This window comes from Tauraco erythrolophus, chromosome 7 (genome assembly GCF_009769465.1).
Source record: "Tauraco erythrolophus isolate bTauEry1 chromosome 7, bTauEry1.pri, whole genome shotgun sequence".
NCBI lineage: Eukaryota > Metazoa > Chordata > Aves > Musophagiformes > Musophagidae > Tauraco > Tauraco erythrolophus.
This window is the reverse complement of record NC_141471.1, coordinates 8584262-8609496: the sequence shown is the minus strand read 5'-3', so window position 1 is coordinate 8609496 and position 25235 is coordinate 8584262. Positions and strand designations below refer to the sequence as shown.

At 42.2% G+C, this 25235-nt stretch overlaps 1 protein-coding gene across 1 annotated transcript in view; it reads right to left on the bottom strand.

The window, feature by feature from the left end:
• Window positions 1–25235, bottom strand: part of DPP6 (dipeptidyl peptidase like 6) — a 430344-nt gene that overhangs the window by 157520 nt on the left and 247589 nt on the right. Inside the window, exon 3 of the mRNA XM_086614246.1 lies at window positions 19431–19529. Within this exon, the coding sequence (XP_086470372.1) occupies window positions 19431–19529 (99 nt within the window). The remainder of the gene's footprint in view (window positions 1–19430; window positions 19530–25235) is intronic.

The following is a 25235-nucleotide window of genomic DNA, read 5'->3' as shown; positions in this document are numbered from 1 at the left end:
GATTTCTTCAACAGCAGAGTTCACTTCGCCAACTCCTCCCCCTCTCTCAACTTCCAGGAAATTGTCTGGTTGGTAGAATACATTATGTGTCTGTGAGTGTAGACACAGATATGTAGTCACGCTTACAAAAGTGACTGATTACAAAAAGCAGTGATTACCAGAAATGACGGAGCAGCCTTGGTGCTGTACAGAGTCAGTGTAGAGGAATGGGGGAACCTTGGCAGAAATTTTTTAAAAAGCAGAATGGGTGAAATCAGGAAACCCAAGACCAATGATATATTTGCAGTGTCAGAGTTTCCCAGCTTCTCCATACACATCTTTCTTAAATTCAGTCAGGAAATACACGTACGGAGAAAACAGATCCAGCGACAGGGAGCTCATGTCCCTCGCAGCCACCGAGCCCTCGCCAGGAACAGCACATACGTGTTTCTGCTTCACCTGGCAGCTCTGCCCACTGGCCTCTTGTTTAGGGTGAAACAAGACAAAATACTGGGATTACTCGTAAGAGAATAATTCATTACGCACTATGGCCCCAATGAAGGTTCTGCATTTTCAGGCATGCTACCTGGCCAATCCTTCCCAAGGTTTTACCGCCAGAAAAGACACAGGTATCTGGAAATCTGCGCACGGATGCTGCCGTGATGCTGAACCTGGAACTGGCAGCTGAAACTCAGGAGAAAGACCATGAGGCTGTCACTGGTATCAGTTGAGGACCCCAAATTATCAGCTCAATATGCAGAGGCAGCCTAAACACCCAACAAAACGCTGGACACCATCAAGAGAGCAAGACAGCATGGATCATTTGCCATGATATAAAACACGGGAGTACACAAATTCACGGACAACTGATAAACTGACAGATATTAGAGGAAATAGGCATGATATACCCTTTATCATCTCTAAAGCAGTGCTGTTTCATTATGGACCACTAAAAGGGGCCAGGCTCAAGTCCAACACAGCATCAACTATTGCCATAGTTAGAGACCCAACACTAGGCTAGAGGAGCACTCGTCTGAGCCAACAACACTTCCTTCTACATTGCTTTGTGTCAGACTGGGCACCAGACTAAACAGCTCATTCCAGTGGACAAGAAGGTCTGGGACAATTTTACTTCTAGAAGGAGTAAATTTGAGTGCTGGAGCTGCAAAGAAGTTGGAGGAATTACATCCAGCTACAGGAACACAGATTTGCATTAGCGTCAGTGCTCAAGAATTTATGGCTATAGAGCTTCCCTGATAAGACTAAGTAAGCACACACTATCAGAGATGAGAGACTGGTTTATAAGATAATAGTAGAACTCAGATGCCTTTGAAGAGAACTTTCATTATTTGTCAGAGATTATGGAAAGCAGAAAGCAGAACTATGGGATAAAATATGAGAAGGAATAAGAATTTAAATCCAGCTCTAAAAAAATATTTTCAATGAAATTGTAGTTTTCTATCAGTTTATCAACTGCTGAATGAAAAGCAGAGAAAAAAAGTTCTAAAACTCACATGCAACATGTCAACAGTAAGAGTTAATGAAACGCAGAAGGTAGCCACAGGACTGTTAGGACAGCTCCAGTCATTCAGAGCCACAGATTTAGAGGAAAAGGCAACTTCTCAAGTCCTGTAGTCTCAGATCAACAGATGTGAAAGTTAATTGAATGAGTCTCAGTCTGATGAAAGTCAGCATTGAGGGAATTATCATTCTCAATCCCTAAGATTAAGGGAGATTGGTGAATAAGGGAAATATAAATCCTGAAGTTGTTCTGAACTCTTTCAGATAAATGAGCCTCCAGACCCCAGCATGACCAGTAAGGCTGCCAAACAAATTCTGCCATGTTTGGGAGCAGACGGCAGCACGCCTGTGGGAGCGAGCCCGCGTCGCTCCCTGGGCACGTTACACCAGGCCTCGCACGCTGCAGGGATGGGGTTTTGCGCCGGCATGGCTGACGTCACGGGAGCACCAGTAGAGGACTGGGCACGCTTCTGCTATTTCTCATCCCTGCTGCGGTAGGAAGGTCCTTGCAAGACCCGACCTCGAGTACAACCCACGGCAGCTTGCATCTGATGAGCTTTGCGTGGGGTTAGAAACCCTGAGAGAGTCCTTTGAGCTTTGTCAGAAGTGAAAACACCGCATCTTGTTCAAACCCATGAAGCCAATTACTGCAGCTGGAAATCTGTCAAGAGCCTGATGTCATCACCCTCTCTCTTCCAAAAGAAAGAAAAGCTGTTGTGGGGTTTTTAATGACCCAAAGCAGTCAGATTTTTAGAATTTTATCTTACATCTGAAGCATGAGCCTTCCAGCAGCCCTGCAGCACTGCCCACCACAGCGCAGGGCATCCCTCAGCACTCGCCAGGCTGAGGCTCCTTCGCTGATGTGACAGAAGTGCCTGAACCAGCCGAGGGTTTCCTGAAGTCCTCCCAGGCTGGTCTCGATCAGACACAACTGGTTGGCACCTACCATCTAACAAGATAACGGGCAGGAAGGTTGCCCATTTTTTCATACAGATTTGAGATTTTAAGACTGGCATTGGGCATGTACTACAATTGTATTTGTTTGGAAAAATACATGAGGATGAGGCAGTGGAATTAAAATTAAAAGAAAAATATCTTCTGGTTGTTTAGCATCCCAACAAATTTTCTGAAGGGCCTGGTAAGCCCAAACACAGTGGATGGAGACCAGAGGTGAGGAAAGGAGTGGGTGTGCCTCTCAGGTGGGTTTGGGGATGTCACAGCCCTCATCCCCTGCACACACACTGGGACCAAATGGAAGGATCTGGCTGGAGACAGGAAACCCGGGCTATCCACAGCAGACCTGTGCCACACAGGAAAAATAACACTGGCTATCACCCACACGTTCAGGACTGGGGGAGGCTGCCGTATTGCACTGAGATACAGCATGTCCCTGTGGGAAGAGCTTCACACCAGAACCGGGTACCCGGCAGGCTGTGGGCTCGGCAGCCGGGACCATTGGCTGCTGTGGCTATCAAGGTTTGCACCCACAAGCCAGCCCATGGTCGCAGAATCTCTAGGAAAGGGGGATGCCCCTCGGAGCCCAGCAAAGCACCAGGCACATACGTTAAGTGTGGTCCCCCACACAGCTCACGTGAACATCTCACGTGGAAAGTAAATGTGGGGGACTTAGGATTTCCTATTAAAAAAGGGCTTTCTGAGTGGCACAGGGAAAGGAACAGGACAAGCTGAGGTTAACAGGCTGCTGTGGGGGAGGATCAAGACCTTAAAAACCCCTTAATCCTGCCAGATGCAGCACAAGCACAGGCCTGCTATCTTCAGAGACTGGTTTTGAGAGAGAGCCTGAGGTTTTGGGAAATAATCGAAGCAGAGAGGAAAACAACAGCACAGTGTAAATCCACAGAGGAAATAAAAACTGCCAGAAAAAAAAAACAAACAGCGAACATTAACAAGAAGCACCAAAGAAGAGGAAAAAGGTTGAGCATGATATGAGCAGGGAGAAGGATGAGCACAGACAGGCTTAGAGAAATACTTATTTTACTTTTCTTTCATGAAAGGGGAAATTGTGTCTTATTTAGTAGGTCTGCAGGATTATTGACCCACTCAGGACAATATCTGCCTAACTGGAATCATGGTACCTTGACATGACAAGGACAGTGATGCCCCAGGACCTGCACTCCCTGGTGCAGGTGTGGTTTGCTCCTCACAGGGAATAGATGTTCAACAAATGGTAGGAGACCATGCAAGCTCCCTAACCGCTGTAAAACTTAATCACATAGAAAATAACGTAAAATAAAAGCACAATCAGTTCCTGACGGAAAGTCTATTGAGATGTTCAGATGGATGCAATCCCAAATTCAGGTGGAAAAGATCATTGTGATGATGCATTTAATACTATGATCTGTTGTTCTTTCAAGACATGCTGCAGTGCATCTATTTGATATTTATATCATGCACCCATAAACCACTGAATCTGAAATTCTCTCCCCAAAGCAGAAGCCAAGCCTGCTTTGATACAGAGCTGCTTCCCAGAGACAAAAACCAGGGAAGGTTTCCCATTCCCTGTCCTCTGGTGCTGCAGTAAGCTGGCTCTGAGATAACAGAGAGAGAGGGAGGGAAGGAGAACGAGTGGGGAACGACAACAAAACCCCATTTCCATCCCCTCAGCTTCACCCCACCCTCGGTGAGAGCTGGTCCTTAGGTCCTCATAGACCTTGGTGCTCATCACAGCCCCCTGCTTTTTGTCTTCCATCCATCTGCACCAGCAGCTCCTTTTTCTTCAGCCTTGCTACTCTGCAGTGCAGAAATAAGGAAAAGTCTGCTGTACTTTGTGATGCTGATGTAAGGGAGCAACAGGGGACGGAGAACAGCTTGCCTTTAACAACATCGCTACAGCCTTTAATTCCAGGAGACAACTGAAATCCCATTTTTATCTTTCTGGCATTATAGATCATTATCCTTTTACTGTTTCCAGCGATTTATTTTTTTTTTCACATGAGAGGCTGAAAGGAAAACTTCTTTAAATAGGTGATTTACAGTAATTTAGCTAAATGCTGTATAACACATTGCATTGGTACACTAAGTGCAACATGATAGAATGTGCTTTATTATGCAAGAAGTGGTTTTAATTGCTCATCACGTCAATGCAGTTGCACTTGGTGCACCAATATAGCGCTTTCACAGTAGTACTAGTAAAATAAAACACAATTATAGCTCAGGAAAATTCCCATATCAATGCGCATCTCTAGCAGGCTTGTAAATTAACTTGTCAAAAGCTTGAAAAAAGTTGAATCCTGGGAAAACCTGAAACTATAAAAATCAGTACTGCTAGTCTGTTTCTCTTTTTTGTCTAATCCCAAATCTTTCAAGATCCAAACTAAAAAAAAAAAAAAGCTTATTCAATCTCATTGAGAGAAGACCTCAGCACCAAGACTGAATCCAGGCAGAGCACATCTTTGAAATCTCAGTCCCAAATTTGAAACCGGGCACAATTCTGCCGCTGCCTCTCATTTGTGTGACTGAACTCTGCTTCAAAGAGCCCCAGTCTGAGAACTCTGTAGGCTCAGATCAAGGCTTAGTGGCATAGGCATGAAAAGCTGAAGTCCATGTGAAAAACAGAGATCTCATTTCAACTTCAAATAACTCCTCTCCCCTGCTTCTACCTGCTTTTATAACATGTGGGAAGAAAAAAAAGAGAGACACTACAATTAGGAAAAAAATGAATGAGAAATCCGCTGGAGTAAATCATCCCCATTGCAAAACTGGTACAAAATCCTACCAGCAACAGTAAAAGTGTACATCTTGTTGCATGTTGCCCTCGGTTTATGTCGCTGTAATGACTGACAGCAGTGCAGGGACTTTGCAGCACACTGAGCTGACTTTGGCACATTCCAGAGCTGAGAAATCTTCCTCAAAAATTCTCTGACATCTTCTTTGCCAGTTCAGTTGTGCTCATGCCATGTGCTCTTCAAACTCTAGATGTCATAGCAGGAAAAGTGCAGATGACCCCTGGGTTACCCGAGTCCGGACAGCTGGAGATACTGGATTACACTCATCCCTTTGATTCCCCGCCAGAAACTTCCAACATTCAGCACAGGCCAAATGCAATTTAACACTAAAAAACTAATTTCCCAGGAAGCGGTCCCTGGTGCCTTTATCCACATTCCACATATCTTTCATGGTCTCACCATGTGTCTAAACAGCGAAACAAAGCGCGGACAACAGGCAGCATGTATCGGCTCATCTCCACTCTGTAACGTGGCTGGCATGGGTGGCACAGCCCCAAATATAGGGGGCCACAGGCTTTATTTGGAGTATAAAACCTCCAGGGCTTTTACCATAGTAGTTGCTAGCTCACGTGAGAACCCAAGCTACCATCCCTGCTTGGTCATCCCCACCTTGGCTCCTCTGCACAGGCACATCCCTCCTTGGCTCCTCCTCCCAGCACCCCCTCGTTGTCCCCTGGCCAGTGCAGCATCACTCAGTGACCTCCTTCTTCTCTGCCAAACCCACCAGGTCTTATCTGCCTCATTTAGTTTGGCTTCACACAGGGGAGTGCATAACCCAAAGTGTTACATGTAAATGTAGTAATCTGTTTGACACTGAGAAAAAAAAGGAATCCATGAATAAATTTTCATTAAAATGTGACCCCTCAGCTTGCCTTCTTAATTCCTCTGTGCGTTTCCTTGCCTCCTTCTCTTTGCCCCCAACCAAATTACACTTGTTAGTGGCCATGATGGAGAGAAAGAACATATAAAGTGGTGGTTTTTTTCTTTTCATTATTATTATTGTGGGCAGAGTATTGAAATTTCAGTACGGACTAAATGAGATCTTTGTATATTAACAAGCAAGTCATGGCCATCACCATGACGTGAGGCTTTTGAAAACCAAGGCAGGTAAGACCCGAAATCCAGCATCCTTCACATTTTGGTTACTGGTATGTGATTGCTGCTTTTGGACTGGTCACAAGAGGGCACCATATTACAGAGCCGATGGAAACACTCCCAACACTTGCAAAGAACCATTAATAAGTAATTGTGGTCTTGGGCAGCGGACCTGGCAAGAATCGGCACCTGGAGGGGAGCAGAGACTCCTCGCACCCAACTGCAAGGGAAGTACTACTGGGAGGAGCCGCTTGCAATTATACAATCCCATCATTTTCAAACTAACTGATGAGGGAATGAAAAAATTAGTGTCAGCTGAGTACATAGCTTTCCCATAACATCTCAAATCAGTTTGTCTGCAGTTACTTGGCCAGCTCTCACAGGGAGCTGCATACCAAAACCTGGAAGTGATTCCTGAATTTCTTATTTCACTCGTTCCAATTCCTCTCTCTGCCAAGGAACCGAAATTGTGCATCATTCACTGCTTTGCATGATGTTGGTCTTGAGTCAGCAGTGGTTTCAGCAGATGCTGAAGGAAAAGGGCCAATACAAACACCTTGTTCAAGTGTAGTATTGTTACACCAAAAGAGTGGCTGATCCTTTCTTGAATGCTGGTCAACCTTTTGTCCAAAATATTGTCTTAACAGCTTAACAACTTTCATCAGATGGCATTAAAACCACAGAATGCTCTTATTCAATGAGAAGAACTTGACTTCTTCATATTTTTCTCTATTTTGTATACCCTTACATAATTTCCTTGTTACTCAGGGCAATTCTTTTTATCGTGCATTTCCATGCTTCTGTCATGGTCTTTATCCTTTTCTGGACCCTGTCTATTCCCACTACAATCTGTCTTTTTTGGATGGAGCGACTCAAAGTCACTGTAGTGATCAAGGTTATTATGTCCCTCAAACTGGAAAAAAACATGCTGTTTTCAGTATTGTTCTCTCATAAATATTGTTTCCCCTAAAAAATGTTAATTGCAACAGAAAATTGATTAAATGTTCTCAGTTTTGTGTCCTAAGAGAAGGAAAACAAATATAAAATACGGAATTCTAACTAACTGCCTCATGGTTTCCATACTTATATGATTGTGACTTGATAAATTTAGCCATATTAGACATTCCGTGCACATTAGGTAAAAAAAATAAGGAATATTACAATTATTGGTATAGAATTCTACCTATAAAAATATCTTCCTTTGTGAAACATTTAAAATAAAAAAGAAATAAAGAATAAATGTTAAAGGTTAATGTGTTTTAAGGCCATATCTTATGCATGCTTAAGGCGGGAGGTAATAGTAAACTCTCACAAACGCTGCTATTGACATTAAAACCTGGAGGAAGGAAAACACGGAACACGTGGAACAAATATATGTACACATATACTCTTGATGATAGTTTAAAAAAAGCTTTTAAGATTTTTTCGTGTATCCCAGTTCACAGCCCACACTCTCACTGGGAAGCAGAAGAAGGAAGTAAAAGATACCTCCAAATTATTAATAAGGGTCCTGGTTTATGCACAAGTCTTCCAAGAAATATGTCTTCTAAAATGAGTCAGCCCATCAACTGAAGCAAGACTAAACAGCAGTGAGAACAGCTTCACGTGGCCCAGCTTAGTGCATTAGCCCCATTAGGGTGCAATGGGCCAGCTCAGCCCTCGCTGGCTCCCCTCCCTGCTGAGGCTGCCAGCTGGGTGAGCAACCAGCGCCAGCAGTGGGAGAGGGTTTTGGGTATGGCATCTTGTCCACTAGAAAATCAGAAAATTGATTGCTGAGCAGAGAATAAGTGTTTATTAGGGTAATAATAAATTAGACTATTGGAAAAATTTCTGGACATGTTGTCCAGGCAGAATTGGTGGATTTTATATGTTTGTCCAAGTCTTGCTGGTTCTTCTCAGCCTACCTGAAGGTACCTTGGTATTCAGATATTTCTACAGTATGTGAATGGTGAGATCAACACTTCCAAGCAGCAACTGGACTGACTTACTCTGCATGAAGGACCACACTGAACATAACTGCAATAAGCCCAAAGTCTCTTTGAACTGCTGTATTTACTACCCCTGCAATGTACAGTCGATTTTTCACAAGGTCCAATGCATGTCAAAATAAACATCATTTATCCAGTAGATCCAAAGTTTTGCCCTTTATGGGAGAAATTGCTTCAGAGCTCAAACTTCTTTTTCCCCTTCTTGTCTTCAGATTTTGAAATTTCCCACTGCCTTTTTACTAGACTTTGCTTACTTTTACCATTCACACCATTCCGTGGAAAGTGAAGATGTTCTGAAGTTGATTACTTAGATCTTGTGAATTATTAAAAATCTTTAGCATTGACAAATCAGGTGTAAGGCTTCAAAAGAATCTGATTTATTAAAATATCTTTTCCAATGAAATTAAATATTGAGTTTCTTTTCATTTACCTCCTAAATATGTTTATCCTTTGGACAGCTGAGAAGGCAAACTCTTTACCCAGCCATAAAAATAACTAGTTATATGTTCAGCTCTTTCTTTCCATCAGTCAAATATTCTAGAGAGTTGTTTCTCCTTCTCCTTTCCCTTGCATTTTGCTTTCCTTCCTTCATTTCTTCACACTTCTTGTCCTACCTCAAGTTCTTTTCCTGCTAAGCATGAGACTGGAAGTGGCTTTTAAGAGGTTTTACACTCTGATGATCAGCGATTATTTCTCAGCATGCATGACCACTTCTGTCTCGGGATCACTTACAGGATCACCTTATTTCTACCAGAGATTATTCCTCATTACTGGCAGTGGAAAAAGATGTCAGCAAAGTAGTCAGTTCTAAAACACCAGAGCATGTATATAGACCCAGTGCTGCTTTCATACAACGTGTGGAAGTCCTGCTGGGGACTTGTGGTTTTATGGTATCGTGATCACTCAGTGTGGTATAATTTGACACTAGGACCTATAGATTTTAACTCTAACACAGCGCAGAGAAAATAGGAGCAAGCTGCCAAGTAAGCAAAAGGAGTCCTTCCTCATGCAACTGGTCCTAGGCCACTGAAACTAGTTGATGAAGGACATGGTGGGTGCAAGAGGCTCTGGAGGACACTTGGCAAGTGACTTGGAAGAGAAAAATATTTGGGGTTACTCAATAGAAAAACTATAAGAGGATCTGGTAATTCCCTGACCTGAAAAGTACGTAAAGCTGGCTGCCCACTCACTCATCCGTGTACACAAACATATTGCCCCTCGTGGAAACGGGATTTTGAGTTGGGCAAACGTTAGGTCTCCTCTGTTCTTAATTGAATTTTCACTGACGTGAGATTTGTGTATCTAGATTTTAAAGTATAATTATAGTCCCTCAATCAGTGATAATTACCTCATTCTAAACATCTTTTAATGAATTATATAAGTCTAGTACTGTTTCTTGTAAGAAAAAAAAGTACTGCTTCCAAGATGTTCAACAGCTTAATACAGTCAGGATACCCAAACTCACCAGAGACTTTCTTTCCTAGATAAGGAAATCTTTGCCTGCTATATTTTCAATTACAAATACCTGACATAAAGTTTAGTCACCAGAAATACAGTTTTTCCCATCTCCAAAATTAAAATTACTGTATCTCAGCATATTTTTTTTTTTTAATGTTCATTAAAAAGAAGAAGTGGAAGAATACATTCTGCTCTAATTATTCTTGATAAGCACTCCATGTTCAACGAGTGCCCAAGAGCAGAGGAGCAAGCTCAGGGAAAGCTACTGAGTCAGGAGAACGTGCCTTACACCAAGAAAAACTTTCAACAAGGAATCAAATTCAGGCGGGGCAGTATAAAAAATGGAAAATTGCCTTGTTTTTTTAAAAAATAAGATCAAACAAGTCGCCTCCTACAGAATAGCGGGTGCCTAAAGATGGACTGTGTCAAAAGACATAAACCTTTCTGGAAATCTCTATTCAAGGTATCCGTAGTCTGTTGTAATCAGGATCAGCTGCATAACAAGAGGTCCAAATATCCTGAAGACCTCTCCTTTGTCCATCAGCCCTTTACAGTCCTCCCCTGACTGTGCCTCTTGCCCAGCATATCCTGCAATTATGCACCTCATTTCTTCCCTCTGGTTTTTCCTAGATGCTCAACTCCTAGCTACACCTTTCCCAAAACTTTTCCATCTTTACACCAATCTGATTGTTCGGAAAACCTTCAGCAAGTTCATGCAAACCCTTATTCCTGGTCTTCCTTTCCTACAGTTCAAAACCGGATTCCTCACCTATCCACCCAGATTATCTTAGCAGTCCTGGATCTGTAAGAAATATATTTCTTACTCCCTTCCAAAGCAATCCTCCTCATGGTTTGAGATACTGCCAACCTCCTGGGCAAGGGAGAAGACCAGCACCCTTGCTCCATCACCCAGGAGAATATCTTTCCTTGTTTCTCTCCCTCCTCTTTCCTGTGCTATACTCCTCTGAAGAGGCAAAGGAAAAAAACCCTAAACTTCATTTTAGTACAAATTCAACCAGCCAGGCTGCAATTACAACCATCCTTTTAAAGGTTTATCGAAGACAATTTTTGTCACAGCAGTTCCCCCTTCCTCAGGGGCTGGAGACAGCTGGGAGCTCATGGTTACCTGCTTTGTAACTGAGGAAACACATTTATCAGTGTCACACTGTACCTCTAGTTGTTCACCTGGATGTTTACCTAACACCCACTGAGGGAACACCTCATCCCTCTCCCACTTAAACCCCTGTAAAACCAGTGCCTTTCCTTCAGCTCCAAGAGCAGCAGGTTTTGATTTCAAACCACTTTGAACAAGATGAAAAAAAATCCCACACCGATCCTTTTTTAATTGGATTCAAATCGTTAAGCACACAGGCAGAACTACTTGCATGAGTTTCTTTCCTTCCAGCAGCAGAAACGCCGCCGATGTGAGCCTCATCTTCAGAAGTCCTCCATGGATGCAGCCGCTCCCCGTGACAGTATGCTGTTTCCTTCCCATCTCCATTCCTGCTGTTCTCCTTGTGGTTTTTTTTATAATCAAAAGGCTCCTCACTGTGAACCAGGTGCAGTTGCAGTAGGTCTGCCTGGCTGGCAGGGGAAAAGGACCCAGTGCTGAATTTAGCAGCTTTGCGTCAACCACCATCGATAGAGAGCGGGGACACGGCGCTGTGCGCCTCGTGCGACACAAAGCACAGCGATGGGGAGGAGCAAAGAGGGCAGCTTCTACCCAATTCCCACGGATTTTTGCCTCGAATCTACAAACAGATTTAACACATGAAGGAACCCAAGTGGTCTCATTTTTCACACCTGTTACAGCTTCAAATTATTCCCCAAAGGCACGCTAGCAGACACGGCCACGGCAGGAGGCACCGCCTAGCTTCTGAAATACTGTGAGAGAAAAGCACAAATTTTAGTGGAGCTGGGCTTGAAAGGGAAGTGGGGAATCTGTTTTTGCTAATGGCTATAAAAATATAGGAAATCAGCTTTGTGGTCCAATATATGAAAGTGTGACTATCATATTGCCTGCAGGGGGTAGGTCTATTTTTCCTGCTCTTTTTAAAAAAATCAGTGGGAATAGAATTAGGCAGTTATGGGGAGTAAGCATTAGTAGAACCCAGAAAAGACAGAGAAGTGAAGTGCAAAGTCATGTCCCTCTTCCAGTCATCTTTGATTCACTAATTGGTTTCTTTGATATCACCCTAGCAATTGAAGGTATTTTGTAGCTCTACCTCTTAGCCTGTTAAGCCATTTCTCAAGCAGCATCACAGTACTGACTTCCAGGCTCGTTTTCATCCTTTGCACAACTCCAGCTCCTTGCATACCACCAGGATCCCCCTAGCTTGCGTGGGCTTCTCCCTTGCTTGACTCTGCAGTTTGTCCTCACCCTGCAAACACCCTCCTCATCACTCCTTCCCTTTAAACTCACCTGTCTCAGGTGACCTTCATCCCACCAGCCCTGTCCCTGGGCTGGACTCTTCACTCAACCTGGCATACTGCAGGGACGTAACAAATATAAAGCTATTGCATTGAGGGTCTGAGGCCACTTATTTTGGTACCTCAGGAGGACATTTGACCCAGAGGCTCAACAGCAGTCGGTGACACTCAGAAGAATGGTTATAGTTCAGAAGGCTTTGGAGAAATTAGGTTGCCTATGGAGAATCCTAAATATAGGGTTAGGCACTTATGAAAATCTCGACCTCCTCAGGACATTAAACTACTCAAAAAAAACAACAAACAAAAGCCTCTATTTGACCATTAAAACGTTCTTTCTGCTTTTGTAGGGTGCGATATTTTCCTTTCTCCCGTATACTTCCCCCTGCAAATTCAGCAGTTGCTGTACATGCCAAAGGATGACTTTCCCAGCCCGAGAGCAGCACGTGTGCCCCGCAGGACCCTGGCACTGCAGTCCCGTGGGGCACCTGGGCGCTGCCAAAGCTGCCGTACGGAGCTCCTCCCCAGCCTGCTCCTGCAGACTGTATTAATTTTTAAAGGAGCAAAATTGATTTCTCATTTCATTCTCTCGAGCAGTAATGAACAAAACGGCTACACGGCAGAAATGCTCTCCTCCACGGCCTGTTACAGTATGTTAAAAAGCCATTAATTCCCGGGTTTCCTGTCTGCAGCGAACAGGTTACTGTCACTGCTGAACATCAGCGATGGTTCAGCAGCTGAAAGGCTCTTCAGTGCTCTCAGGGCACAGATCTGCGGAAATCTCTGAAGAAGATGATCCAGGATGGGATCTAAAATCAAAATTACAGTTCAAATGGTTTAACATTTTCCTCTCTTCTTTCTCATTGAGGAAGTCGTGACAGAGCATGAGCCCTTATCTAGTCTGCTTTGGCAACATAGGTTGTCACTTCATGAAGGCATTTAGAGTAAGAACAGTAATCAACTGTCTCTAAAGCACATGGACACTTCCACTGACACCAACACTACCTAAAAGTTCACTGTGTGCTTATTTAACTAGCATCCATGTCTTCATGAATCCCAAGAGGATTCCTGAAGGCCATCCCCAGCAGAATCTCCATGTGAGGGTGTGTGAGCAGCTCTGCTGCACACTTCCATGAAGTGCTAGACTAGAATAGTCTCCTTCAGTCCTTCCCCTGTATTTTCCTCTGGTCCACAAGCGTTTTCCTTCAGAGCCACGTCTTTACCTCAGCATAAGGTTGTCCCTGTGGCTTTCCAGGGTTGTGGGACTCTTTGCAGTTGGAACTGGAAGTTCACTGAAACCTTAAACATTGCAAACCAGCGTGCTGTACTCCGTGTAAATTGCTGTATGTCTTAGAAAATATTTCAAGAACTTTTGAAAAGCCACTGCACTCAAAAAATACTGCAAAACCAAGCTGCCATGGGGTATGCTATGAGGTTTGACACACCAAAACTGGGAGTAGGACAAGTTTTCTTTGAACCATTAAGATTAGTAAACCCATTCACTTAAGCCTTTTCAACATGCATTTCAAACACATTGAAATTAATTAACTAGTATCTCTGTTCAGCAAGATGGGCAAGAAAGCAATTACTCCAATAGAGCAACTCAAATTTCTTTGTGCCTTCACCAGATTTACACTAACAAAACCACCCGCGAGCAGTTTCTAGCTTATATTCATCTAACATAAGACAGGAACTGGGGCGAGCGTGCGGCTCTCATCTGGCAGTACCTACCTGAGTTTGAGGGTGCCTACACGGAGGTGTAGCTGCTTGCTAATGCAGACCACAAACACGCAAGATGAGACCGCACACTGCACTGCCCAAGGAATATGACTTTGTTCCTCTGATGACAAACAGAAAGATGAGTTTTCCTCTCATGCTGACAGCCCAACCTTGCCAAGGGAAAGGGTCCTGTTGCTTTACAATTCACATGGTCGCTTGGAAGGAGACAATGTTTTGGTGCATGGATGAGCAGTCCGGAGAAGCCTGTGCTCCAGCTAACCGTGTTATAGCTCTCTAGCAGAGCAATTTAATCTTAAGGGCTGTCAAAGCAGCACCTTAGCGCAAACCTTTTTCACAATGAAAAATATTAGCAATTACAAAGTTCTTAATATCCATGCAAAGCAAACTATAAATAATTCATTTACTCCACATGCATCTGCATCATTTGAAATGCATCAATGCTTTTTATCAATACAGAGCAATGGATTTACACTGTGCAGAATAGACTTGAGGGCACTTGGGCTATTCAAGTATTGTCGATCTGAGCATTATTACTAAAGGTAAACTGAAATAAATTACCTCAGTTACTACATGATGATTTTTTTCAGCATGGTAAATAAAACTTATTAGTTCTAGATCATTAAATTCAATATTAGACTTTAAAAGAGTCTAGAGATTCCACGATATTATTAGTAAAACATGCAATAAAATGTATGTGCTTCAGTGTTAAAGATAAAAGGATTACTCTATTATATTTAGATATTAGTTATTAGTGCATTTTTCAGAAGGACTTTTGAGATAAAAGCCTAGCTACTGTTCTCAGATGCGAGCTAGGCATGCGGTGGCTCTGGCTCTCACTGAGTGGCAGATTCCCAAATAACTGAGCCATTTCTAAAAATGCCATTCAGAGCCTTTTGCTAATTTTCCCACTATTCCTCTTCGGACGAGAATAGACACTATTTTGCCAGTGATGCAGGTGAAGCAAGTGGGCAGGGACCTTGAAGAGCAGGGCTTGATTTTTCAGGTGGGTTTTTTTTAGTTAGCTTCCTATGACCCTAAATGTGGCCTTTGGTGCCCTGTGCCTCAGTGCTCCTCATTGCTTGAATATACCATGATCTTCGTTTCAACCTTTATTCTCTCATTTGGCTACAACCTCTCTGCGAGGACAGTCTCGCCGTGCCTAGCCAGTGTCTAGCACAAAGAAGATGCACTCCTAGTTGGAGCCTTCAGTCACTAGCACACAGCCAAAAATCCTGGCAACTGCCACCGCTACGTACACTCTGTCTTGCAAGATGCCAACAGCAAGGCTGGGAAAACATCCTCCACGAAGTAAGCAATGATGGCACATTGCATTGACTCAATTGCAGTAACCATGGGCAGTATATTATATGCTGCTATTATGTTTTTCTAACTACGACAGCAGCCAAGTACTGCTGATGTGGGCAAAATGTATTTGTCATTAAGCACAAAGACAGAAGATAAGCATAAGTCTCTGCAAGTGGTGTGTATGATTCAGTCTCTACTGCTTGCTTCGACATGGGGCACGATGCTGTCTCCCCATGAAAAAGGAGCAGCGCTCCTGAGATGCTAAGGGTCAGGATCACAGCTGATGATAGGAACCACGGCAGCTCTGTGAGGCCACAAAGACAGCACCCATAACCTGACCGGCTCCTCAGGCCAGGTCCAGGTAACAACTAGGAATTACTATTTTCAGGACAAATCAGTTGACTGAGCTGCTCTTCAGCACAAAATGCAAGCACTCTTCATTATCCTGTTTTTTGTCCACCATCACAGGAGCATTGCAGCATCCCAGAGAGCTTTTTGGAAACCTGAGCTAAAATCCTCTGTGAGAGGAATTATAGGAAAAGCCTAGTAATTATGAAGCCTAATTACAAAGTAACGTGGAGCTTGAGAGCAGAACTGCTAAGCAGTCAGAGACTAGACTGACAAGTGGGCCATCTGTCATCTGCGAGAGGGCTAACGAAGGCCGGCACAGGACTCTCTTGACGATGTATGGAGGAGGATATGTGCACGAGGAAATGTCCAAATACAACATTTAAGATATACGCCATGAAATGAGCTGCTAATTGGAGCTTGCCTGCATGCTTAGCATATGGACAACATAATTATAGTTGTACGGCAAAGGGAAGCTCACAATAGAGGATGATAATAGAAGGGTGCGGGGTGTGATGCAGTGAACGATGAGCAGGAGAGGGGAGCAGGAGGCAACAGGATGGATGGGGCTGGAACAGAGACACAGCTCAATTTCTTTGCACTTGGATTGCAGGGCAGGGAGATGCCATTTGATCATCAGCACAATCTTACATTTCCCATACTACATTGCTACACGCCTGCTATACTATACCATACATTCTATACTATTATATACTAAGTTGTCCTGAATAGTGAAACCTTCACAATAAATCCAGTGCTTACCTATGCTACAGGGCAATTGTAAATGATTGCAGTCCCTGGAAGTGGAACTAGAAACAAACTCTGGAGGAGTAATTTCTGGTCTACAAATGCATTGCTTCCCTCTGGAGTTCTCTTCCTGAGTCAACAATAGCTGGGGCAGTAGAAGACACTGAAAGCAGCAACTAATTAAAATATTCTTTCCTTTCCCTAAACCACTGGAGAAAAACATAAATTAGAATTTGAAATTGCAGGTGGCATCACAGAAATTTTAAGAGGTTCAAAGGTCCATCTTTGGCACATCTTCACTTACGTAAAAATAATTGCAACTCCAATAATAAAGACGCAAACATATCCACAAACCAGCCACAAGATGAGATTTAAAGCTTAGGAAAAAACCTGTAATCTTTGCACTGGAAGTGTTGTTATGTCAGCTTTGAGATTGGTTCTTTTTTTTTTTTCTTTTCTTTCTTTATTTTTTTTCCCCTAGCTCCTTTTAAATCAATGGAATGACAGAGCTATTGATCAGAAATGTTATTTTTCTACTTGCCCACTGCCTATCAAGAAAATACTTAAACATCAGCTCATCCCATTAATTTCAGTAAGCTTTCAGCATATTTTTACATGCCATCCTCAAAAAAAACACTTTTTTAAAAATAAATTTTAACACTTGCTCTGACTCATTCAAGTCAAAGGAAAGACCTTTCTCCTTTAGAGGGTTTGAATCAGCTCCTCGCTTACTGAAAAGAACACAAATATTTTACTGATTCAACTATTTGGAGTGAAAATCCCTCAGAAGATTCAAATATCCCTGAACATGCACCATGCTTCGCCTTTGGTGAGGGCACCAAACTCCCATCTCCTGCAATGATGAAGAGGGAAAGGAAGGAAATAGAACTTTCAAGAGCCAAGAGGACTGAATTTTGCAGATCTCTGAATGACCGAGATATTTTGTTATGTATGAACAGGAGAAGAAAGGGAAGAAGGATCCACAACAGCTACTTGTATTTCAACAATTGTGCAGATTCTCCACAAGTCATTAACTCATTTTGTGAGTTGATGTGCAATTTCAAACAGGCAATTTTAATACGTGCATTTTTTTCTGCTAAGGCATATCAGAACTCTTGCCATATTAAGTTTCATTAGTCTGGCTTTGGCATTTTCAGTCCTTCATTTGCATTCTAAAAAACGAGAATAAAAGAACAGCAATGTGTGCTTGGGAATTGGTCTTTCATCTTCCTTATCAGGGACCTTATCAAAGATTTCATCACTTAGCCAGCTAGAGGAAGTTGTGAAAAGCAACTACAATGCTGAAAAGTAATTAATGTTGTAAAATGGCTTTGGGTCCTTGGATGAATGACATTGCAGATTAGTGTTTTGCCCTTAAACGTGAAGTCACCCTTAGGTAAATCTATGGAATGTATATTGGCTTCATAAAATTTCTCTAGACATTTTAAAGTCAGTATCAGTGGTATTATAGCACAGCAACAAAATAAATATTTCTAAAATATCTGTGCATGTTTACACAATACTACTTTGTGCTTTCACCTTTACTGAACCAATATTTTAGTAATTTCAGATCAAGCAAGACTGATGCTGAATTGCTCTGGAGTCAGTGAGAGTACATGGGAGGATAGAGATGGATTTTAAAACATTCAAGATTGGAGTCTTAACAAAAGCCTATATGGCACTAGTGTGTGACCATAATTGGAAAAGCATGGGAAATACTGTTTTTTTTCACAGAAGACTGCAGTTTTGTGGAAAGTATGCCTTACATCCATGTAAAGCAATATTCATCAGAGGGAGGATATTATACCTAGCTCTATGGTAATACTTCATTCTCTGTTCCTGCAAAAGTTTGTTTAACTCATTATCATTCCCTTTTACTCTAGCAAATAAAGGAAATAGCAGTAAAGGTCTCAATAAAACACCTCTTCCTTCATTAGGGCCATTAGGGATATCAGTGCTAAAAAAGGAAAGCTAGACAAATAATTCTGAACTGCAATGCAACTAATATTTTCATTATCCTTTTTCCCAGAGAGCAGTTATGGAGAGCACCATTGCCCCAGAGTACACAGCCTGAAAACGAGCTCCTGTTCATCGGCAGGTGGGTTTGGGGAGGTCTGTAGCGTCTGCAATTGCTTTCCCCTGTAGTTGGATTGGTGGGAGAAGTCAGAGACAGCTGTGCTGAGGGCGGCTGGGGAATGTGTTAATTCAGCACTACCTTTTAACATTCTCTCTTTTCATTACAGATACTTAAATTGTTCCCAGTGGGCATAACAGAGAAGGAAAGGCGGACACAAGGAAGGATTTGATCCAGTTCCCCATTAAATTCAAAAGTGATAATAAGAGTTGGACTGGAACCTACATGAACGACATACCACAAATCATTTTATTTTCGCCAAAGCTTCTTCCGTCTACAGCAATTTCCAGTGAGGGCTGGAATCTACATCCCCCAAAACAGTTCTACTCCAGCAAATACAACGTGCATTAATGCAAGTATTATTCATTTTTCCCTTGACTAGAAAACATAAGGCAGCAGAGGATAATAGGAGCACATGGCTTGTGTGCAAGCACCAGGCTAGCAGCTGCTGGACCACTGTCTGCCTGTTGCTTAGCAATGCTTCATCTCTCTGCCAGAAAAAAAAAAATGTTTTGATGACAGAATATAAACCTGAAGTTTTGTTTGTGGTAAAATAATGACTGTGATAGTGCTCCAACCACTTCTTCCAACCACATGCTACACTACCTACTGAACATGTGAAGTTCTTGGGAGAAAGGCTGTGTTTTTCAGTGTCTGCCTAGCATAGAATCACAGAATGGTTTGGGTTGGAAGGGACCTTAAAGATCATCTTGAGGATTTTTTGGACATGGTTCTGGGCAACCAGTTCCAGCTGGCCTTGCTTGAGCAGCAAGTTGGACAACGTGGTCTCCTGAGGTCCCTTCCAACCTCAACCACTCCTTGATTCTGTAATTTCAGGAGCAAAATAAAAAACAGGAAGAATAAAGAAGGAAATAAAAAAGAGATGCCCAGAAAGTGAGAACATGGAGCAAGGACACTGCAACACATTAGTGCCTCACTCACCAGTTATCCATTTAGCTTCTGGGTCATGAATTTTGAAATCATCACTGAAGAGATCTTCCACCGTTATCTTCTTCTTCTGAGACAAGCTGTTATCTTCAGCTGTAAAACATTCAAAAACAAACTGCCATTACTTCAACTTTGAAGTGTATCTGAAAGTACAGCAACTGTGAATAGTGCCATGTCATATCTCATTTGGAAATGGTCCACATTAAGCTTTCTTTCACACATAAGCCCCTTCTCCCATTGTCATTGGTATAAAAGGACCATCTAGTGGTTCATAAACAGAAACCTCATGGTCATTTATGCCTGCACTCAGCAATTACAAAAAGATGAAGATATGGTCCAAACCACACATTTTTGGACATAATCTAAAGAAAAAAGATTTTGAAAGTCATGAAAACACACCTATTCATGTCATAGTGCTATATAATGCTGACTATTCTGAAGAGTATTAAAGCAACTTAACACTAAGACTATTCTGAAACCATTAGTTAAATTTAAAAATAATAATTAAAAGTGACCAAGTTTTTATAGTTTATATTTTTATTTCCTTAAAAACTGTCACGCAGAGGCACAGTTGGAAAGGTATTTAGCCTTAAAGGGCTCGTATAGATTACTTCAGGGACTCACAAAAGATTTTCCCTGGGAATCAGACATTTTAGAAATATTTTTTAAAAATCTATGAGACATAACCCTAAATCCTTAGGTGTTGCATAGCTGGCCTGTACTAATTTTCATTTTTAGTGAAAGGATATACAGTTCACTTAAAAACATGGAAATCTGGGCAGCTTTTACATTGAAGAACCAGACTGATACAGTAAGATCAACTTGTAATAAAGTGTCCTTCATTTAGTTTGTTCTTCCTAACTCTACTCCAGCATTCCGCTTTCCCCACAAAGAAATACTTGCTGTACATCTTCCTCCGCTGCCCTTCGGACAGTCCTCTTTGCATTTCTCATGTTTCACTCAGAGATTGCTAACAGATTGCTGATGCAAAGCATCATCTGAAGAAAACACAGAACTGAATTCTGTCTGCATATACATTATTGTTAAAAGGAAATCTGTCTCATCTAGGATGCCACCAAGACTAAACCCAAATGAGTCCAACCAAAAAAAAAACAAGGCACGAATTTAACCACTTGAAGTTTGCCACAGCTAGCATCTTCTCCTGTGCCAAAATTATGCATTTTCATTTCTATCACCACATCTCTGCTACGTAACAGTTACCATAAACACAAAACAGGCTCCTCGGTCTTGAATCAATGGATTCTTGGGCTTTACAGATAAAGAGTACGTATATTACATCCCAAAACTCTGTTAGTTTATATAAAATGGATTAACATAAAAATGTTAATATAAAAATGGATTTTAATTTTCTCAAAGCTGAAATTTTTAGAAAAAAAACTGAAACAATTTTGATTAATATATTCCTTCTTTTCTTTTTTTCCCCCAACAGTAATTATTTTTTGTCATGAGAAGCAGTCATCTTCTGTGAATAATTTGTTTTCAACATGTAAGTTTTTGACTGAAAAAAACATTTTCACGGAAACCTTTCGGTCAGCCTTGAACTCATTTGCTCTTTAAAGGAACACATAAGGTCACATTCTGAGTATTTCCACAGCAGGGATGTGTGCTTCAGCACCTCTCCTTGCTACAGCATCCTCATGCCTGAGGTCTATCGGTGTCACGCAGCCTTAGCTATCTTTAACACTGTTTAGCACTGAACTTCTTACACTGAACACACTTGTGATTAGTGGAATCAGACTCTCTGAAGCCATCTATTAGAGGAAAAAAGTCTTCTTTACTACACTAAATGGAAGTAACTGAACTACATGCGACAACTGAAAATTACCTATGAACAATGTTTTGTTCCACTAAAAGGTATTTCAATACAAACTATCATTTCTTCCAAATTAAATTATATTCTTCAATTTTCATATTTTTTTCAAGTCTGACTGAGGTTTCAATCACATTCCTCAATGTGGTTTCCAAATACTAAGACACATTAATACAAGTCCTCAGCCAAATCCCTCTGCGTGACAGCATTATGCCAAGTTTTTCTGCATAATTTTATTTATTAAAATGGAAAATACAGGTCAGAGGAACTCCAGGAAACTGTTCCAATTAGTTCCCACCATGGTGCAAGTTTCCAGCACTGGACACCTGGGGAGATCAGGCGATGCAGAGCAGGAGGTCGGAGCCCACATACAGCCCTGAGCTTGGAGCTGTTTCAGGCGCTGCTTCCCAAATGCCACACTGAGGAACATGGATATCCTCTTCCCTACCATGAGATCATAAGGACAGGCACAAGCAAACCTCTGTGCTGGAGATGTGAGAAGGAGAAGAGTGAGAATCCTTTCTCATTCCCTCTTTTTGTGCAGGATGGAGACAGCCAGTCTGGGGGCTGCACTAGCTCTATACCTTCACAGCACTTCAAACTCCTCTTAAGGGACAGAAGGAAGAGAGACAGGTGGCAAACAATGCCTGCACACCCAGGAGTCTCCATAAGGCATGTGCCTTGTTGAGATTCCCTTACTGTCTCCTGCGGTGGGCTGTAATAGCTGCAATAGGTTCTATAACGAATCATGGACAACACAAATATCAGCTATAGAGCTGGGGAGAAAACAACAAACTAAATAATCAATCAATCAATGATTTTTAGTAAAAAATTCAGATTTACTCACCTCTCATCTAACACATAGGCAAGTCAGAGCACTCATTAAGAATACCTATTCCATTCCCCTGGCAACAGTCTCTGAGCATGTCTTAGAGTGTCTAAGCCAGCTGGTGGACACAAGTTGTGTCCACACCCAACTGCAGAGACCTTAGGGCCTCCTTGGGTTTATGAAAGGAGGAGATCAAGCATGTGCCACCACCTGTTTTGCACTCATGTCCCCCAACCCCAGCAGACCCAGATGGCAGCTGCCAACCAGGGCCTTACAGTACAGCAGCATGGCAGCAGTGCAGGTGGCACAAGTGCTTGCAGTTTGAGCGCAAAGTCAGAAACCCACCATCCAAACAGCAAAGTTACATGGGGAGAGAATCCAGTGAAAACCATGCCTGTTTTATTTTTGATTCAACGTGAAAGGCATGACGGAACCCTGCGTTGGTCAGACCTTTTGGGTTCATCTGTTTGCACCTTGTCCTTGAAGTCAGCACTGAACTGATAAAATCTTGCTCTCCAGAACACAAACAGAACAAAGATCCTCCAAAAACCCAGAAAACTCAAAACAGAAGGGAAAAGGTCTATGAGCTGACCTCTCTGCCTGTGCAGTACCAATCTTTTCTTTCAAGCTTCCTCTCAACTCCAGCAATGCTCAGAGGCTGCTTGATGGGTCAGAAGGTTTCAGTCACCTTTGGGTGCCCACCTTTCTTTCCATCATCCCTAGGGCTCAGCTACAAGTCAGTGCCAGATGCTTTTCTCACACATCTGCTGGGCTATTGTGCATTACAAGAACATGAGTGAGCATGCATCCATGAATGTCCACCTCTGGCAGAGCTCCCTTTCCACCTTAGCATACCTGCTTGATCCCCAGGCAAACCTGAGCCTTTTTTTTTTCCCCAGACAACTTCCCTGTACCCAAAAGGCAGTGGCCAGGCAAGGCAAACAGGCAGCCTCTCTCCCTTCTGTTAAATCCCTTCTTTTTTTTTTTAATGGCATATAATATACATTTATATATACAGCTGTGAGCAAACAAACTACACTCCTGCACAGCTGGTCACAGGATATTTCCTTGCTCTTCCCAACTAGCAAAAGTCATACAAAGCTTACTAAGTGATGTGTTTGGCTGTCTGACAGCATGCTGTGAATAAATGCTAGGCAGTGACTACCTCAGTACCATCTCTGAAAAATATTTCATATGAATTTTGGAAAAATTTTAATGCAGAGTTGGGTGTACTTTCCTTTTTTCAGCTAAAGGTCAGATTTGAAGGGAGCAAACTTGATGTATATCTCCAGAAAGTTTTAAATATCAGAAACAGATATATAAAAAGTCCTTGTTTTCCTCCATTTCCAAACAGAGGAGACTAGAGAGCAGCCTTTTCCTTAGCAAAATGTCTAATGGTATTTTGGGGAGGTTTTTTCAACAAAAATTTCTGTAGGATCGAGTCCTCTCTTCAGCTTTGATATGTGTGTGTGTGTGTGCACAAACACACGCATAACTATAAACTTTCGCACGTGTTTACACAAATACACACAACACTGCTGGGACGGGACCCGTACAGGTGCCACACGCTGAGACAAGTGAACAACCACCAATTAGGAAAAGCTCAGTCTCACACTTTTATCATTTGTATAAATAGTTCCACATTTTTCAAAGGGGGGTGGACTCACACATATGAAACCAGAGTCCTTTAGCGTAAGCAATTGCGTGCATTCAGTATGCTATAGTGTCATTAAATGCAAGATTTCACTAGTTACTGAGTCTTCTGAAAACGTTTTTCTAGAAAGCCAAAGGATATACAAATCATAGAAATGCTGAAATTTTCGTAGGATTTTATAAAACAGGACCTAGGTGTGAGCTAGCAACAAAGCACCGCTATTGTAATTACAATACCTGCTGAATGCAAAGAGCACTGTTCCCAGTGTATGAGCTAATCTTAAAGCAGGGTGAGTGACCTGCCTCTGAGAAACCTACACCACTAGGGATTTCAGCTTTCTTGAAGCTGAATCCAGAGTTAACACCTTCTTTAAAGGTTTGGGCCAATTTGTAAAAGAATCTTGAAGAGATATATAAATCCTCTTTTTCCTCAATTATTGAATACTTTACTCATTATCTGTTCTGAAGAGCAAACCTTCCACATTCTCAACTCTACCACTCACTCTTTGTTTTGCAGGACTACCCAGCAGACTACCCCAGTTTTCGCAGTATCCATAGAATCATAGAACCATAGAATGATTTGGGTTGGAAGGAACCTTAAAGATCGTCTAGTTCCAACCCCCCTGCCTTGGGGAAGGACACCTTCCCCTAGATCAGGTAGAAGCCTGGCCTTGATATTGGATATTGGGATATTGAGAAATTTGATATCTATGATATTGGAAACTGGAATATTGGATATTGGGAAATACCACCATCATGATGAAAGTTATGGGTCCAGTTAACCACATTTTTTTGTCTGAACACAGACTACGAGCCCGCATGCTGCACCCTATCCCATACATGTCCCAAATGTACATGTCCTCTGTAGGCATTGCATGATGTTCATTCAGCACTGGGTTTAGAGCATCTCTACATTCCATGCCTTGGTATTGCACTGCAAAACAGCCCTTCAAACCAACAGCAAAATACTTAGAGGAGAATGATTTCCCAGTCAGGGAGAGGGCCAAGATAGATAGGAACAAGTAAGGAATTCAGAAGTAAAATGCAAAAGGTTATTTGTACTAGTACGACAGAGTCAGGCTGGAGTCCAACATTATCACCAGAAGGAAGACTTAAAAATATTTATTCTCAAGCATAGTGCTCTGCCGATGCCAGACTCCATCACCCCACTTGAGGGTATTTTTATTTGTTTGGGTTTTTTGCTTATTTTTTTCTGATATCACTCTCACACTTGGCAGCAACTCCCCATGAGCATCCACAAAACTGCTTCGCCTCCTTCCTTCACTTTCTTCCTGTCCCTTTCTTGCCTCCTGTTCAAAGATCCATCACTTATTTTTCAGTTTGGCTACCAAAGGATAAACATCTCTTCTTCCAGTGAATTGCTTTGTGGCAGGGAAATGCAGACTCTGCATCTCCTTTTGGACAGGCTCCTTCATCTTCCCCACTCCTACCCTGCTGGCGTGTGCTATCCCCAGTCAGGATCAGC